Below are 19,075 nucleotides of genomic sequence, written 5' to 3'. Positions count from 1 at the left end.
ACATGTTTGCGGTAGGTGCTAGCACGATAAAGGAATGCCCTGAATTGAGGCATTCGATGATTATTTTAGAAAATATTCACATGAGTTTAAACAACTTTAGATTAGATTCTATCGGTCACATATTAATCACTTCTGTAGTTTCATTGTGGAAGCGAACTCATTGCTGCCCCCCCCCCCCCCCACTCCTCCCGCCCCGCTGACAGGTGCTAGATATCAAGATCTGTCGAAAAACATTTTTGGTGGTTTCTTCTTTTGTGTAACATTTTGTTTCACTTTCCCACCCCTTTGTTTATTCGGCCAGTCTGTGTTAATTCAATTGTCGCATGCGATCGAGAATCTTGTGCCGCTTCAGCGCACACAGCTCAGAACATTTATAGCCCCAGGTCATCAATTGTTATGTATTTGAGTAACAGTTGGAAGGGTGATTTTACTACATAAAATAATAAAATCATAATATAATCTATTTTAATTGAGTACCATGCGTATAGATTCCCATAATAATTAATTTTTTTATTTCCTTTCAATGTTTACATTTAATTTTGTTCAAATAATTAATAAATTTTCTATCATTTAAATTGTGTGCTTTATCAAATTCTGATTCCGATTACCTTGAATTCATTAATTTTCCATTGGCTTTTGACAAAAGAGAGACGCCTGACCATCCAATGAAAACAAATACACAGAGTTTGATTGACAGGTTCAGCCAGGTGCAGGTCTCGCCCGATGTCCGAGGTTATGTGTGCTGCTTGTACACAGCCGAATGGTCTCAGTAAGAGTTATCGATGTAAATAGATAATAAAAATACATGCTTATCAAAACATGATCGTGCAAGTTAAAGTTGATTTAGGTTTGTTCCAATAGAAATCATGTTTCGCTAACTGTATTTAATATTTTTTATGTATATTGTTTCAGTACTGAAACATCGCATGAAAACGTTAAATATACATGTACTCTGTAACTAGTCGTCTTTTAATACATATACCTTTCTTTTGTTTGTTAAAAATTCGTTCAATTTTGTTAAAGTAATGTAAAACACGCGCGCCATTTTGAAACAATTAACTTGTCAGAGAGTTCCGAATGAAATCTGATGAACGTTTCAAACGGTTCTCGCACGCTTTGCTCGAAACGATTTACACGCTTTGCCCGAAACGCTAAACGGTTTACATGAAACTCTAAAAGGTTTACACGAAACGTTTCTCGCACGTTGGCCGCACGCTTTTTTGGTGTAGTAGTACGTTTTAGGGTCTGTAAATTTTGTCAGCACGCAATTCTAAACTTGCACATAGTCTTCTAAAATTTAGAAATATTTTAATATAGAAGTTATCTTTGAGAAAAGTTTACGTGTTTTGTAGGCGAGTTCAGTTTAAAAAAGAAATACAATTCCTGACATGAATCATGAGTACATACTGTTTAATGTTTATAACAATGCTTGCTACCCTTTGAAAATTTAACTCGCCATTAAACATGATCTCATTTTTTAAACAATGTTTGAAACGATTACATAAACTCTGCTCGACAAATAGTTTTCCTAAAATATTTTCTTCCTTTCTTTTTTCAAAACACGTTTTATATACAGACTTTCAATTACAACACATTTTTATAACAAAAGCAGAACTGAAAGTATAGTCATTATAATCGTAACATATATTTTCAACTCGCAGCAACAACGGAAGACCTACTCGGGGCTTTGCCACGAGCTCTGCTCTAGTTAATCAATATTTTACCGGAATGTTAAACTCCGCTTATATTTCTCCTTTTTTATAGCGTATTTTCATTTTTTTAGTTTCACTTTCTTCAATTTTCAGAGGGAACGTCAAAGAAAGAGTTTATATTGTAAAGATGTGACAAACTGCACCATTTTTTGTCTCTGTTTTTTAAAAAATATTTGACAGGGTAACAAATAATTGGTTCTTTCTGTCATATCTTGTTGTCGTCTGCTGTCTACATTTACATGTATCATGGCATCAACATCAAAGAACAGTGAAATGAATCGGCGAGGAGAGTAAGTTTTTTTTTATCACAATAGGCCGGTGTATTTTTTTCGCGTATCAAATTCATCATGGTAATTTGTGTACTGTCCTCAAATTCAAATCAAAATGTAAATACTTTATGTATTTATTTTAAACGCTGCACCAGCGATATCATCAACTGATTTGTAGATTTTCTGAATTTGTAGATACATGCATGATATCATCCAAAATATACAATATTCAAAATCATTGTAAATTTGCAGATATTTATTGGTCCTTAATTGTTTTATTATTTTATTTTTAAAAAACAAGGCTCTGATATTTATAAATATTGTTGTAGTCAGCTATATATATAGGCCTAGTGGTTATCATTAATATTTATGTCAACTGTTATAATTTGTCTGATTAATGTGAATATCTGAGTGATGAAAAATTTCATGAAGATAATAATATATCTGATTTGCTAATTTGCATGCTCTTGGACACAGGCATGAACAGATGAAAGATTATAACCACAAGACTGATCTACTTAGGTTATTTTTTAAATAAACAGAGAGTTATAAGGTTCATCAAGGGGTTCTCAGAAGCCAACTAAGTTCATATCCCAGTGAACTTTTTAACACTGCTGTTCATTTGATAAAGGGCTTAGGCAAATAATATAAGGAATTAGGAAGTGTGTTTGCAAATGTAAATAATATCGATATAAATAATTTTGTATAAAAAAACTTTGTGTCTAAAATTATTAGCATTTCAGATGTATATTGTTGATTTTAATTAATTTTTGGAAAGGGCAAATCTTATGTCCGTTACCTCGATTAGTCTTAGGAAAAACTCAGTGGTCCAGAGACCAAGGCTGATCAAGGAGATGGTCAGTGGAATTATTTTTCTATTTTAGTTTTTATTTTAAGCTGTTTCAACATTTTAGGTATTATGAAACCATGGTACTAACATTTCAAGATGCCTCCCATCCAGACATTACAGTTGTTGTGGACAGGAATGAGGCCAGAAGAATCAGAGAAGGAGGTTTAGTCAATAGAATCATGATGTTTATATATGCACATTATATAAGTATCTAAAATGATCATTAATATCGTATATTTACATTTTCCTTTGTGTCTTTGCCTGTGATAACACTACAATCGATTTTGTACTATATAACTCATAAAGCCAAATTGAGGCGCCAGCGGGGTTTGCTTATTTTTATTGTAATATTTAATCGTAAGATGGTTTACAATTATATAAATATAAGTAATAAGGAATCATTCTTTGAATATTATGAGGTGATAATTTCGGTCGGGGCATGATCAAATCTATCATAAAGCACTTCGGGCTTTATTGGATTTGATCACGCCCCCACCGAAATTATCACCTAATAGTACTCAAAGAATGATTCCATATAAATGTACTTAATTTTTTCATAAAACTTGTTATATTATTTTCTTAGTAGAATGTAATAAATGTAAGATTAAGATAATTATTTTTTGAAAGCTATAGTCTCAAAGCTGCAACAGTGTAATTTTCGCTTGTGATGTTGCACTTTAACAGGGTTCAACATATGAGACGTCAAAATAAAACATCATTTTACCATTGAGTACCCTATCTGTGTTATTGTGACATATCTGCCATAGCTTCCCCACACTTTACATTCAAAAATGACATGGAATGAAAATATTATAATTTAAAGTCAACATGTATGAAATATATTTACATTATTATAATGATAAATATGGATTACATAAAATGAAATAGAGTTGCTGTAAAGTGTTATGAGATTTGACATTTTGTACTTTAATTAAAGTTCTGAAATTAAGGTTAATCTGCTCTTGTATGACTTTAGTGCTTATCATTTTTTAAAACTCTATATTTTCAGATATGCAACTCATTGAAACAATTAAAAAAAGATGGAAAGAGACAAATGCACCTGCACAGCAATGTGATAGTATGGATATGTTGTTTTAAATATGAATTAAATCTACATAGGAGTTGAAAGCTCTGTGGTTTAAAATTTGGACAAGAAAGAAATTTATATTACAATGAACACTGTTCATTAAATGAAAATTCATTAAAATACATTTTCCAAAAGTTTGCTGAAATACATTAATCTAAAAAAAAAAAAACATGTTAATTTTACAGAAAGTGAAGCCTCTGCCACAAATGCCACCACTGCTGAAGATTATTGTCATGTTGATGAAGACTCTGTAGGCATATCTGAGAAACAAGGTTCTTTTTTATTTTATTTTTTTACAAAATGTATCCTATTGCTTTATCAAATCTTCTAAATATCCTATTAAATTAGGTTTGAATTTGTAATATTTTTTCATATCTTATTATAGAGCTTAATTTTGAGTCTTTTTCTTCTCATAGCCTTAAAATGGCCACAACCACTTTGCAGTCCTAAATATATACCCAATACTTGTATTTTTGGGGGTGTAACATTGCAACCATATAACTCACTAAATTGAGCAATACATGTTTTTATTGGACAAACTATCAAATATAATGTACCAGGTTTATCAGAATTTTCTTGTACTTTATGAAGGTAAGATGGTTTTAGATAATTATGTAGTGTGTTTATATTCCCCATCTACAAATGTATATCTGTTTTATCCGCTGCATGCACTCCTACCTTTTCCTATCTTTCACCCATATATTTATCCTACTCTTTATTTGTGTGTTTATCCCACATTTTAACCATTTTTTACCCATGTTTACCCTAAATGTCAGTATGTCTGAAAACACCTATGTTCTTACATTTAACTGTCTTACCTATAGAGGCTTGTGGGTTCAAATCCCACCACTGCTTATTCAGGAAAGTACCCTTGCAACAGTAGTGTAAAATTTTGGTTGGTCGCTATGAAATTACTAACTACAATAAAATCACATTCCTTTTGTTGTAACTTGTCAATGTCTGTTCATTAGAAATTGTTTTATTTACAATGATGTACATCATTGTAAAAATTGTTATATATTTTATACATGTGTTAATATGTAAGTGAGTGATGCATCAATACATTTCAGACTCTGTTGTAAATAAATGGAGCAACGAAGCAGTGATGTGCTTGATTACTTTGAAAAAAGAACACTCTGGGATCTTTTCATCCAATTTGACAACACAGAAACAGGCGTGGCAGAAAGTATCGGAGATGATGTGTCTAGAGGGCCATCATTTCACTGGAGAAGAGTGTGACAGAAAATTTCGATCACTTAAAATGAGGCAAGTAGCACATGTATTGTATACTTTTTCATGCTGACCAATTTGCATGTTCTTTGTCCTCTCAATAATTTTGATGAAGGTAAAGACTACAAAGTGTGACGCACACTTGTTTCCATGCAATTGATCAAACTGATTTTTTCTATGGGGTGTTATCTTCGCTTTTTATTGATTTGAAGGTGGCTCACTACACCTTGAAATAGTTTGAGCAGAAAATTAATTGATTGTGACAGATAGCATAATAGTTAAGAAATGTACAAGTCAAGTAGGCGAATTAAAACATTCAAAAATTTAATTCAGTAATTGTGAACAAAAGGCCAAGGCGAATTTGAACTCATGATCTGGAAGTCACAAGCCTGATACTTTAACCACTGAGCTACAACAAACTGGTTCACACAAACAATTGAACAAAACATTTAAATCATCATGTTCTGACCTACTGTCTTAAACAGTATAAGTCTAGGTGTAGTGAGGTACCTTAAACTGCTTATGGATTTTTCTGAGAAATTATTAATATAATATTTAATATTATATATAATATAATATAATAATTAATAGCAAAAAACAACTCAGATAATAATAATATTTTTACATAATAAAAGCAAAAGAAAGTTTCAAAGGTAAACCATGACTTTGAGGGTTAGAAGAAAATCACAATCTGGATTCAGCTTTCTGAACTTTTAACATTGTTTTCATGAGAACAAATTTAACTTGCTTATAAACTTCAGATTAGGAAAATAGATAAGTAGATGAAATGAGTGTGTGTGTGTATATATATTATATAGAGAAAAATTAAGAAAAGAAAACATGAAAAACGTTCAATATAGCTTAAGCGCTTTGATTTTAAAATCTTCAAAAGCTATATAATTACATAGCTTCTGAAGATTTTAAAATGAAAGTGATCAAGCTATATTGAATGCTTTTCATGGTTTTTTGTTATCATAACTCACCGCCCACTGTGAATTTTATTTGTTTCAATATATATATACATTCCAGTGTCTTAAAATTTGTCTGTGATAACATTACGAATCGATTTTGTACAATACAGTCCAATGAATTCAAATGGCACATTGTTGGGGTGCAAGCGGGATTTGCATAGTTAATATATATAATTTAGTATAGCTTAAGCACTTTATTTTAAAACACTCAGAAGCTATAAATAGTTTCAATATTTGTGTGTACCCTCTCTTTATATATATAGATGTAGTAGCGTTTTCTTTATATATGTATAAATGAAAACTCCACGTCTCAGGTTCGATGGATTTATTATAATTTCATTATGAACCCTGATTATGGATCAGGGTTCCAATTAGGTGTATGGCCCGATTAATGGGTGAAAATACTGAATGGCCAATAGCCAGTCAATGTCCTGGAATCTGTCGTAATTAATTAATGTAAATATATATACAGTCAAATAACCCAGGAACCAAGATTGACCTCACAACTGGCTGAAAATATTTCTAGTTCTGACTGACCAGTACCAAGAACTTGGCGGGAATCTCCCTCAACCAATGAAAATCAAGGATTTCAATAACTAGCCTCAGGACTTATATGAATAAGTAAAATAAAAACCAAAACTATTGTATGCTTTTATTAATTACGGAAAGTCATCGCGGATATTCAAAACGCGAATTGTAGAAATTATTGGTTGCATTTGATATTTAATCATTTAAATAAAAACAAATTAAAAAATAACACTCTACCACATATGCCCCCTCCTCACAAAATGACGTCCTCGTCATTACACATGGAGCAAATATGTAATAGAAACTGAAACATCAAACGGAATTAAAAATATTATGATACACCTTTACTCTTTGTCTAACACAGCATTTAACATGGCCCTGCACACCATATTTATAGCAAACTCTCCATCTCGCATCCACTGGGGAGGCTTTGTTGTTCTATGGGATCTGCGAGGGAGAGGTAATGGTGGTCTGGTCTTGGTACCTGAAATATCATTATCTGTGATATTGGTATTTGTATCTTCCACTGAAGATTTACTTACCTCATCATGATCAGCTCCTTCTGTAACATCATCAGTAGATGTGTTTACACTATTTTCAGATGTGGAAGCATTTTCCTCCATGACGGAATGAGAAGCGTCCTCCTCAGCTTCCATACTCTGACTTCTCTTGTCTTCATAGTCGTCACCACTCGGATCAAGAGAGATATCTGATGTTTGCGTTGTATGCCTAGGCACTGATTTCACTTTCTTTGTGGTAACAAAGAAAATCTCTGATTCATCATCTGAATCATCATCTGCATCGTCATCTGTATCATCTGTCCTTTCTATTTCAACAGGCTGTCTGTTGACATCACGGACTTTTCTCTTCCTTCTGGGAGCTGGTATAGGTCTATTGTCTGATTTATCCTGATCATCAAAGTTGGTCTCTATTGGAAGGAGAAGGTTCCTGTGAAGGGTGCGCTGTCTCCCTTCACCATTCTCTTTCTTCACAACAAATACAGGGATTTCCGGGTTTGGTTGTGATAGTACAACATAAGGGTCTTCTTCCCATCTGTTGGAAAGCTTATGTTTCCCATCAAATGCTACAATCTTAACTAGTACCCGGTCTCCAACTTTGATGTTGTTTCCTCTTATTTTCTGGTCATAAAATCTCTTTTGTCTCTCTTGTGCTAGCTTTGTTGCTTTCATGGCTATCTCGTGTGCCTTCTCTAGTCTGATCTTTAAGTCTGCAACATAGCTACTCATTGGCTGCTTCTTTGTACCATCACTCAAGCCAAAAGCTATGTCAACGGGTAACAAGGGCTGTCTCCCATACATCAGTAAGTATGGAGTTTGACCAGTGGTCTCTTGCCTTAAAGAGTTGTAGGCATGCACCATAGGACCAACATACTTCTTCCAGTTCTGCTTCTGTTCAACGGTTAATGTCCCTAACATCTGAAGTAATGTTCGGTTGAACCTTTCCGTGAGACCATTACCCATTGGATGGTATGGGGTAGTTCTTGATCGCTCAATGCCTGTAAGTTCACAAAGTTCCTTAATGAGTTTCGATTCAAAATTGGCACCTTGGTCAGCATGAAGACGTTTTGGAAGTCCGTAGTGAATGACAAAATTGTTATAAAAGGCTTCAGCAGTCGTTTTAGCGGTTTGATTCTTGGTTGGTATAGCAACGGCATATTTGGTGAAGTGATCAGTTATTACTAAAATGTGCTGATATCCTCCTTTTGAAGATTCTAATGAAAGATAATCCAAACAAACTAATTCTAATGGTTGTGAAGTCTGAATGTTCACTAATGGAGATCTGATGTTGGTTGGTGATTTCCTCAGCAGACATCTTTTACAGCCTTTAATCCATTGCTCAATGTCACCAGTCATCCCAGGCCAAAAGAATCTCTCTCTAATAAAAGCTGTTGTCTTGTCTCTGCCTGGATGACCAAGATTGTCGTGCGACATTCTTAGTACCTCAGAAACTAGCTCTGGTGGTATTACAAGCTGTTGATGAGTTTCAAACTCTGTCATTCTCTCTCTGTACAGCTTGTTGTCAATGATCTTAAATCTCTTGAAATTCTTCCTGAAGATTGTCGACTCTTGTGTTGGAGGTAAATCATGTTTCTCAGGGAATCTCTCTTGTTCAACAAAGTATATCCAATCCCTGATGATTGGATCTTGGTGTTGCGCCTTCTCAATGTCAATCTCTTGTATTTCCTGGCACCGAATGGACATCAGAGGGTGAAGAGTTTCACTGTTGAAGCTCACACTCTCTATGTACGGTTCATGGGGTTGCCTATGAATACTGGATATGGTTCTGATACAATCTGTTGAGATTGACAGATAATCAGTTGACTCTAATGCAGGTAGTCGAGAGAGAGCATCTGCATCAGAATTATTCCGACCTGGTCTGTACAAAATGTCGAAATCGAAAGCTGTCAATGATGCTATCCATCTATGCCCTGTTGCGTCTAACTTTGCAGTGGAAAGTACGTAAGTCAGTGGATTGTTGTCCGTAATGACTGTAAATTTCTTGCCGTAGAGATAATCCTGAAATTTCTCTGTAATAGCCCACTTCAATGCCAAGAATTCCAGTTTGTGAGCTGGATAATTTTTCTCAGATTTGCTAAGTCCTCTACTGGCATAAGCTATGACATGATGTTTTCCTTCCTGCTTTTGGTATAAAATAGCACCTAATCCTGATGCACTTGCATCGGTATGGATTTCAAATGGTAGGTCAAAATTAGGGTAGGCTAGAATGGGAGCTGATGTTAGGCACTCTTTCAATGTTGAGAAAGCTTCTTCCTGATCCTTTTCCCACACAAAATCAGGCTTCTTTGTTGTCTTCTTGTGTGTTGTCTTTGATCTCATTGTCGATGGGATCAGATTTGTAAGGGGTCGGGCGATCTTAGAGAAATCCTTGATGAACTTGCGGTAGTACCCCACAAATCCCAAAAACTTCCTTACTTCCTCTGCTTTAGTGGGTGTAGGCCACTCTCTGACCTTCTGGATCTTCTCATCATCTGGTTCGATGCCACTGGCAGTCACAACGTGTCCTACATACTTCACTCTTCTCCTAAATAATGCGCACTTCTTCGGTGACAACTTGATGCCACTATCCATAAGGCGTTGAAACACTAGCTTCAGTCTATCCAAGTGCTCATCAAAATTCTCTCCAGAGAACACAATAGCATCATCCAGGTATATGAAGCAAATGTGATGGTGAAGGTCACCTAAGCATTCCTCCATAAGGCGCTGGTATGTTGCAGGAGCATTAACCAATCCCATTGCCATCCGGTTATGCTCAAAGAATCCAAGGGGGCCCACCGTAAAGGCAGTCCGCTCCTTGTGCTCCTCTGCAATAGGGATCTGATAGTACCCTGACTTCATATCCAGGACTGAAAAATAAGTATTCCCAGCAAGTGAGTCAAGTATCTCATCGATACGAGGAAGAGCATAGTTGTCCTTCTTTGTTCTGCTGTTAAGGTGGCGATAGTCTATACAGATCCTTAACTGTCCATCCTTCTTCCGGACTAGTACGACGTTGGACGAGAAAGGTGAGTGAGACCTTCTAATGATTCCAGCTGATAGTTGCTGTTCTAGATGTTCTCGTACTTCATCTAGCATAGATGGTGGAATGCGTCGGAAACGTTGTTTGAACGGAGACTCATCATTGAGCTCAATCCTGTGCTCAACATATGGGCAATATCCGATATCTGTGTCTCCTTTGGAGAACAATGAGTCAAACTTGCTGAGTAATCCTTGAACTTTCTGCAGTTGATCCTCAGAAAGCTCATCTCGAGGTAAATTAACTTGACTGAATACATCAGATGCCTCTGATAACTGTTCCTTTCTCTGAAAGTTCTGAATGCTAACTTGCTGTACCTCACAAAGTAAAGCACGAGGATTTATTGTCACAGTATTTGTGGTGATGTTGCTAACATGCACTGGGATTGGGGCATTCTCAGCTGTGTCATACGTTATCACGCTGGGCTCTATATCAAGATCAGTTGGAATACGAGACCTTGCAGTAGGTGACAGCATCCCACAGACAGGATAATACCTGTAAGGGAGCTTATCAAACAAGTAGCCTTGGATGGTCACACTACTGTTGGGCGCTATAGTGACAGGTCGTTCCTCAGCTGATCTCACACGAGCCAATACATATGCACGCCGAGACAATCCCCTCTCGCGCAGCGTCATGCAGCGAAATGCAATAAACCAAGGTGTATGTACTTTGACTTTTTGTAAAAATTGAACACCATACTTATCTTTTGTTTCAGATAAAAGTACTGAAAGAATGTTTGTGCCAATTAGAACTGGTACCGACTCATGGTATTTGGTATCATTTACTATGAGAAACAGACATTGGATTGTTTGCGATGAATCAGCAATGCCATCTACTTGTAACTCACATGATATGACCCCATGATATGGCAACTCAGTACCATCAGCACATTCAAGTGTTAATAAGCACTCAACTGGCTGCAGTGGAATATCGTGAAGATATGTATCATAAAAACTATGACTTAAAGTCGACACTGATGAGCCAGTATCAATGAGTGCCCTTGTCAGCACACCTTGTACATGTACTTCTAATTCATTAGATGACCCAACAAGAGTCACATTGTGTTTTGAAATGGATCTTGTACATTTTAAATCATTACTTGTTTCAATGGGACAATGTTTTATTCTGAAGCCCCCAATTTGTCCCTCATTAGTGGCTTCTATTGGTTTAAATCCCTGCGGCGATTGTCTCTGTATCCACCATATCCTCCTCTGTTGGGATAGGACTGGCCATAAGTATCACCGCCTCTGTATCCTCCTCTATATCCTCCTCTATATCCTCCTCTGTATTGACCTTGACCTCTACCATAATGGTGATAACCTCTACCAGCTTGTCCACGGTCTCCAGTACCATTGTAGTTCCTAGTATTGTTCTGGTCACACCTTGTAGGTATTTGGTCTTTTGGGTTTGTTCGTCTGACTTCCTTCTCCACATCTCCAAGTCTCTTATCCATAGCTTCTAGTTTCTGCAGAATCATTTCCAAAGATGAATCATCATCTCCTTTTCCAATCTTGGATACTTGTGATTTCTTCTTGTCGGTTGATGTAGAAGAAGGGACTGATGACAGCTCTAAGTCCAGTTCAATAGTGCGTAACTCTCTTCTCAATGTCTCAAAGTCATTGATGATGTCGTACTTGTAACGACTGGCATTACGGAGATTGCTATCCCTTAGTCCAGACCATAGTTTAGTCCTAAGCATCTCATTCTTAGCATCATTACTGATTGCTTTTCTCTCAATGCATCTCTGTAATGCCAGTCGTTACAAGTACGACATCATCAATGACTTTGAGACATTGAGAAGAGAGTTACGCACTATTGAACTGGACTTAGAGCTGTTATCAGTCCCTTCTTCTACATCAACCGACAAGAAGAAAGAAGTAAGAACATTTACTGCAGACGATTCGAACATTACCTGAATATATCAGTGTTAGCAAATTGTCCATTTGTGGTATATTGATTGTCAGGTGCCGGTGTGTTTGTTTTGGTCAGTTCGTCATTGAAAGTCTGTCGATAAGGTGCATAGATATATGGAGTGTGTTTGATTGATACAAAATCTGCTTGACAAAGGTATTTTGTTATAGAAAATCCCATTTGATCTTAAAACAGCAGTAGCTGTACGTAAGTGATCTTTCGTGTTCTAGATCAAGCGCGGATCGCGTTTTATCAGCGGCTTGAAATTGATTGCGATATTTAACGATTATGGCAGTTGTGTTACAGCCATATGTATTTAGTTTAGAGATCTAGAATACATACTTAGTTGTGGGATATCTCTAGTTTCGAATAGTGCTATAAATAGATTTGAACTTTCAGCCCAGGAGTATTGTGCGGAAATTCGTCACACTTGATTACACCCGTGTTACTAACCAGAGTTATCTTTTCTTAGTTCAATATACATTTAAGAGTTATCTTTCTTGAAATATCAGTTTTCAGTTTACCTGGTGTATTGTGATTCCAGATTGAATTTGATTCTTTGTGAACAATTTTTTTATTTTTCAGCTGCAACTTTATTTGAAATGCATTGATAATTTGTAATCAAACAATTTTTTTTCAGAGCTTAATTTAGAAGAAGAATTTATTTCAGTATATGATTATTCATTTTTTTTATAGCCCTCATCTATTACAGCTGATCTGTGACATTTCACCTGAAACAAATCCAGATAACTAATTGCTATTAATTTTCTTGTCTTGAATTAGCAAGTTAATTAAGGAATTTATTATACTTTAGTTAAGTAGCTAAGATTAGAATCATAGGCACAATACTTAGTATTACTTACTGGCTAGTGATATTAATTAGATATGACTGAATCAGCTGATCAAAGTGTACATTTGAAAAAAGGTGATCAAGAGAGTGAACTCTCTCAACAACAAATTCAGCGTATGATTGATTACATATCAGAACATACTGATTACAAAATAATTACAAATGATGAATATCAGTTACTTGATAGACCAATGGCGCATAGCACACCCACTGCATGGGGTGGAGCTCGGCCTAAGACTACAAACACTGTCAAATTTGAAGAACCACCAACACACACATCCCAATCAGATACATGTTCGGGCTTTGTATTCGACTCATCTACTGTCCGTCCCCGTTTCTCTATCTTTTCTGGAGAAGAAAAATGTGAGACATCATTTGATGTGTGGAAGAATGATGTACAGTGTGCTCTTAGAGATGGTGCTTGTTCAGCAAACATTGTTATGCAAGCAATAAGGTCTTCATTAAAAGGAAAAGCTAGGAGTCTTTTGTGGACTTTACCAACAGATGCAACTCCTGAGCAGATAGTGACTAAATTGGATGGTGTATATGGTAACATTTACCCAACTGAGAAGCTGATTCAACAGTTTTATGCTTCAAAACAGGAGGATGGATAAAGTGTTGTTGATTATGGCATGAGATTAGAGAGCATACTACAGAAATGGCGCCCACGTTGGGACCCTGCATTCCATTCTAAGACGAAACCTGGAGGCGATTTCCCGAGCGACGCACATTGCCAGTGATTACAATTCATAGAACTACTGGACCATTGCGACTAACGGGACATATACCGTGTATACGTCTTCAGCGATCCATGACCTAATTACGAACTTCACTATAGTGACTTGTGTGTGAAATACCGGTACTACCTGGCCAGTCTGATAGAGTACGTACGTACGGTAGGATTGTCATTGACGTTACCTTTTTGCACGTGCTTATTATCATTTTTTACCTCTGTACACGTTCAAACTTTGTTGGTTAAACTGCAGTTGAATTTTTTAGTTAGTATAGTATTTTTTTGGCATTATTTGAATTGTGGTTATTTAAAAAAAAAATAGTTGCATTCAATTTTTTACGGTCAAGTCAAAGTTAAGCAAAATGTGCATGCTTATATAGATACTAATATCCTCTTTCTGTTCTTATTAACTTTCTTTACTTGACGAGAATGACATTAAGACTGTAAGTTGACTTCTTTTTCATACTAATTCTTTATTTTCCATTAATTAATCTGTTTCTTACTTTTAATGTAATTTAAATGCAATATACTGAGTTTCACTTAGTAGTGATCAAATTAAACTTTGTTTGAATCAAAGTACATGTATATGAAGTTTGTATATCGGTTTTATATGTTTATTAATAGGGCTATTGGCCATTCAGTATTTTCACCCATTAATCGGGCCATACACCTAATTGGAACCCTGATCCATAATCAGGTATACATGTATAGAAATATGTATTATATTTATTATGCATAAGAGCTGTATAACTCATATGATTATTATTTATGATTGTGTACGTGAACTTATCAACGATCAAGTTCTTATATAAATTTATACGTTATATCACTTTGATATAAGGGGAATAACTCTTATGATTCTTTTGCATAATTTACTCAGTATATATTGTCAACTTTTAAAGAAATTAATTCATGTATAATTCTATGAAAATGTCATTGTATTAATATAATATGTTTATTGTTATAATGAATGCTTATACGCTATTGTTGACCTTTTACAGGGTTCATAATGAAATTATAATAAATCCATCGAACCTGAGACGTGGAGTTTTCATTTATACATATATAAAGAAAACGCTACTACATAGATAGGATGTAAATCCACATAGGCCTATAATTCAAAGGCCTGTGCTGTTTATCAGGTACAGTACAATCACTAGATTTAGCTACATAGCTTGATTTACCTACATAGCTTTATTTACCTACCTGAAGTAGGTTTATTTAGCTACTCAATCATACTTTTGTCTTAAATGGGCATTTGTACTAAAGGTCGCACTAAAGTGCGGCAGTAATTTTCAACTGATCTGAAAACAATTCATAAAAAAATCACTCTTAAAACTACTGCTCTTTTTGCGCAAATGCAGTCAAAGTTTTAAAAGTTTTGGGGCTATGTATAACTGTTTATGTGTTACCAAACAGCTATTTTCTAAATAGAACAACAACGAAGAGCAGTTCTGGTTAACATGATGATTGATTGGTAATAATTCAGCACAATATGAAGTAATCACACTTATCCATGCCTCATCGCACACAAGGTATCATACAGTTAATCAATAGAAATGCATGTGTTTCTTAAAACTGCTCAAACGCAGCGATGTTTTAACTATTTTTGCTCTGGATTGCTTTTATATAACTACACAGTACAAAATATAGATTGACAGTTCCTTGCGACTTTTTGTCTGTTTTACATAAAATGCAAAACTGTATAAAGGTAGCTAAATAAACCTACTTCTGGTAGGTGAATAAAGCTATGTAGGTAAATCAAGCTATAATAGTGATTGTACTGGACCTGTTTATAGTAAAGAATATCTCAACAAAATAACTTTATATTTGAGGTACACTTACAAAGTTTTGTATAGTGTTGATTTACACAAACACCATTTCTAAAATATTTCTTTAGAAGATACACTATTAAAAATCATATACTTACCCCACTCTATGAGAACCACTGCTCGAAGCCATGATGGATGGAAGCAGACGATTTTGAGATGCAACAGACGAACCACTTAAATGATACTCTGTTTTTTAACGTATGATAACAGAGACAAAAAAATGGTACAATATATTACATCTCTTGATTGGGCTAACCTTTCATCCATAATCCTTCCACAAGACGCCTTGGATAACATATTTCGGAGAAAAGATTGTAAATTGTTTTGTGCCAACAGGAACGTCCCCAGTATAGTTAAAGTTTAGAATCAAGTCCGGTTTATGATTCCGTATTCATCACCGATGTTTTTTAAAATCACATCTCTCTTCATACTTTCAGAAATTTTAAAATAAATAATTTGTTACCAATTGGACGCCATTTTGGTTCCAAGGGCGAGCGCTCGCTTCCGTTCAGCACATCACTGTTCGCCACTGTCGAATGCGACAGCGAGCGCTCGCGTTGTTGAACACGCCTCAGAAGTGTTACCAATGTCACAGAATTGGACATTATTCCAGAATGTGTTTTACACGGATGAAGAAACCAACAAAATGTGTTAAAAAGGAAGCAGGTTTGGGTCGTAAAAAGACGCGAGACATGAATCAACCGTGCAAATATCTTGAAAACAAACGTACTTTGAGAGAATTGCCGTTTAATTCACTTCGCAACAATCAATTTTATTCTTTGTTTGATACCTCAAGTATTTTACGAACTGAGCTACACAGCATTAAGATTAAGCAACGTATGTTTAATCAACTTACGAAGATTATGGAAGATTATGGCTGAAAATCTACGAGGTGCTGAGTCTGAGAACGCAAGACTTCAAAGTGAAAATACGGATTTGAGAACAAAGCTCCAAGAAAACGTTCTGACATTGATATGTATGTGAAGAAAATTCATAAATTAGAAGAAGAGGCACACGGTGATAGAGTACTCATGGATATAATGCAGAGGAAACTAAAAGATATCGGGAGTGAACATTCTCAATATGTAATGAAAATTCAGACGGAGGCTGACGATACAATCAAACAGCTGAGGGAACAAAACAACGCCCTGCTGCAGACCATTTGGGTATTGGAATGTGATAACGAACATCTAGAGGCCGTGTTGCTTGATAAACAACTTGACCGCCGATTTAAACCACACAGGCAGCAAAGAAGACAACAACGCGGTTACCGTCGATGATAAAAATTCAAAACACGAGGACGTGTTTTACGCGGACGCGAAGCATGTGTGACGGTGTGACAGTCAATCTTTCGGACTACTTCTAATTATGTGTAAATAAAATTTTTCGAACTTTGTGTTAATTGCTACAAAAACTTTTCATCTATTTCGACAACTGTTTTATAAACGTTATAAATTCCTCACATCATTAATCCCACCTTAGGCTGAATCAGTGATGGACAGCTAATCTTTTAATTGACTTCTGTTTATGTTTATTGACACTTAAGCTTCTTTCATCTTATTAGTCCTTTTATGTACATGCTGCTCAAATGTCCCGAGTTACTCAATAGCTGTCTGATAATTGATTTACTTACATCTGTACTTATTATGTTAATCCTTTATTGTGTTATTCCATTGTTCATTATATATTATTCGGAATTGCAAAATATAGTTGGAATCAGACCTTCGGTGCTGATGCATACCAAACTCACGTAAAAGTATATTTCATGTAAAATCTATATTAAAGTCTGAAAACTAAAACGCGTGTTGGCTTGTTGGAGGTTTTATGAGGCTGGGTCCAACAACAAGAGAATAAGCTCACGGTTGGCCCAGTATTAGTTCTGTACGGGAGAGAGCGCCCCGTAATAATTCGAACAAATAAAGAAAATATCCAAGTCTCTGCTGGTAAGATCTAAAATTGATTAAGTCTAGTAATGCAATTTATTGCAAGATAAGTTTCCAGATTATTTTCATAAAAAACCCATCAAAATTAAACAAACCGAAAAATGGTGACGAAATTTTACCCTGTCTGACAAAGCAGCGGTTTTCAGAATTTTCTGTTAATTCAAATAAAGTTATACTTTAAAATAGAGATGACTGTGACTTACCTAAACAAAGTGATATTTGTCGTCAGTTTTACACGTTCAAATACTTGTCTGTATAAGACAATGTACACAAAAAAGAGAAAAGGAAAACCACTAACAAATAAAAACAACATTACAAGTTTTAAAAACCAATGAAATTCTTAATTCCACCAAGACCCGAGGATTTGTTGACCAATGACTACTAACGTTAGGTACACCGAAGTAGAACGTAAAGATTTGAATCCAAAAAAAAATCCACAGCGTAAACAAACCACCAAACTCATCACACACCTACCTGTACATGTAATACTATTGTAATTCATTACACACCTACCTGTACATGTAATACTATTGTAATTCATTACACACCTACCTGTACATGTAATACTATTGTAATTCATTACACACCTACCTCTATATGTAATACGAAGTGATACAGGAATATTGAATTACAAATAAGATTTATTACTGGAAATTGTAAAATTTGCTGCATTTATGAATGGTACTTGTAGCAATTCAGGAACAAGTCAACCCACTTATTACTGGTGAGAAACATGTTAAGAGAAGATAGTACTGAGCTATACCCTTTAGTACATTTATGTATTCCGGTAGCAGTGGGGGATTTCAGATAAGTTAAGATTGCTTTTATCAAAATTTTATCACTTATCATTCCTAAATCATACACTACAGGAGAAAATATTTGTCCCTCTTTGCAAATCGTTGTTCAAAACATGAGTGAGACATAAGGGTGACTAACATAGACAAATAGTACTGCGAGATACTCTTTGGTGCGCATTAAACAGCGATAGCGAACAAACCGGACCTTGAAGGATTGTCAATTCTTTATGATAATAAAAATACTGTTGATCTCTATATATAACTGTTCCTAAAGAGTTAAACCACTTATATCGTCAAAGAATTGTCGTTGTTTGAACAATGTTAACTGTGTTTTAAGTGATCCTTTCTGTCAACAAAACAGTCAACTAGCGCCGTTACAGTGCTGCCACTTACATTCAATAATCAAGTGCTTGACGTGTTGAAGCCGATTTACTCATCCTATTATCATGTAGTGTTGACGTCTAAAAATATGGAAACATTTTTTTCTTCTCAAATTTTGTTTTAAAGCTTCCACATCACAAATCAAAAGAACGCAAACTTAGAAAGGCGAAATGACATTTCGAAAAGAGAGATAACTCTCATCAAAATAAGTGATCTATATTTAAGAAATAAAGTACGAGTTTCCGTGAATATTGCAGAATAACCTCCGAGGTCGAGAAATGTTGTTTTGAAATATAAAAGCCGAGGCGTTAGCCGAGGCTTTTATATTTCAAACAACATTTCGAGACCGAGGAGGTTATCCTGCAACATTCACGATAACAAGAACTTTATTTCTATTCTACTAACAGCCCAGTATTTCTACAGATC

At 35.3% G+C, this 19,075-nt stretch overlaps 2 protein-coding genes across 2 annotated transcripts; one reads left to right on the top strand and one right to left on the bottom strand.

Moving 5' to 3' along the window:
* Positions 1-1,868: 1,868 nt before the first annotated feature.
* LOC128158093 (uncharacterized) lies at positions 1,869-5,506 on the top strand. Its single transcript, XM_052820800.1, has 5 exons — positions 1,869-2,002; positions 2,896-2,993; positions 3,841-3,909; positions 4,104-4,190; positions 4,989-5,506. The coding sequence occupies exons 1-5, from the start codon at positions 1,959-1,961 to the stop codon at positions 5,219-5,221; spliced, it is 531 nt and encodes a 176-aa protein (XP_052676760.1). The 5' UTR covers positions 1,869-1,958; the 3' UTR covers positions 5,222-5,506.
* A 5,855-nt stretch (positions 5,507-11,361) lies between these two features.
* LOC128159304 (uncharacterized) lies at positions 11,362-11,901 on the bottom strand. The gene has a single exon (XM_052822361.1). It carries the CDS (start codon positions 11,899-11,901, stop codon positions 11,362-11,364), a length of 540 nt encoding a protein of 179 aa, XP_052678321.1.
* Positions 11,902-19,075: the final 7,174 nt, after the last annotated feature.

Source organism: Crassostrea angulata, chromosome 8 (genome assembly GCF_025612915.1).
Source record: "Crassostrea angulata isolate pt1a10 chromosome 8, ASM2561291v2, whole genome shotgun sequence".
NCBI lineage: Eukaryota > Metazoa > Mollusca > Bivalvia > Ostreida > Ostreidae > Magallana > Magallana angulata.
This window is presented reverse-complemented; position numbering and strand designations above follow the sequence as displayed.

Coding starts and splice junctions, on each gene's coding strand:
- LOC128159304 (XM_052822361.1), bottom strand. CDS start 11,901: ATGCTTAGGACTAAACTATGGTCTGGACTAAGGGATAGCAATCTCCGT.
- LOC128158093 (XM_052820800.1), top strand. CDS start 1,959: ATGGCATCAACATCAAAGAACAGTGAAATGAATCGGCGAGGAGA. Junction 2,003..2,895: donor GAAATGAATCGGCGAGGAGA/GTAAGTTTTTTT, acceptor TCAACATTTTAG/GTATTATGAAACCATGGTAC. Junction 2,994..3,840: donor CAGAAGAATCAGAGAAGGAG/GTTTAGTCAATA, acceptor CTATATTTTCAG/ATATGCAACTCATTGAAACA.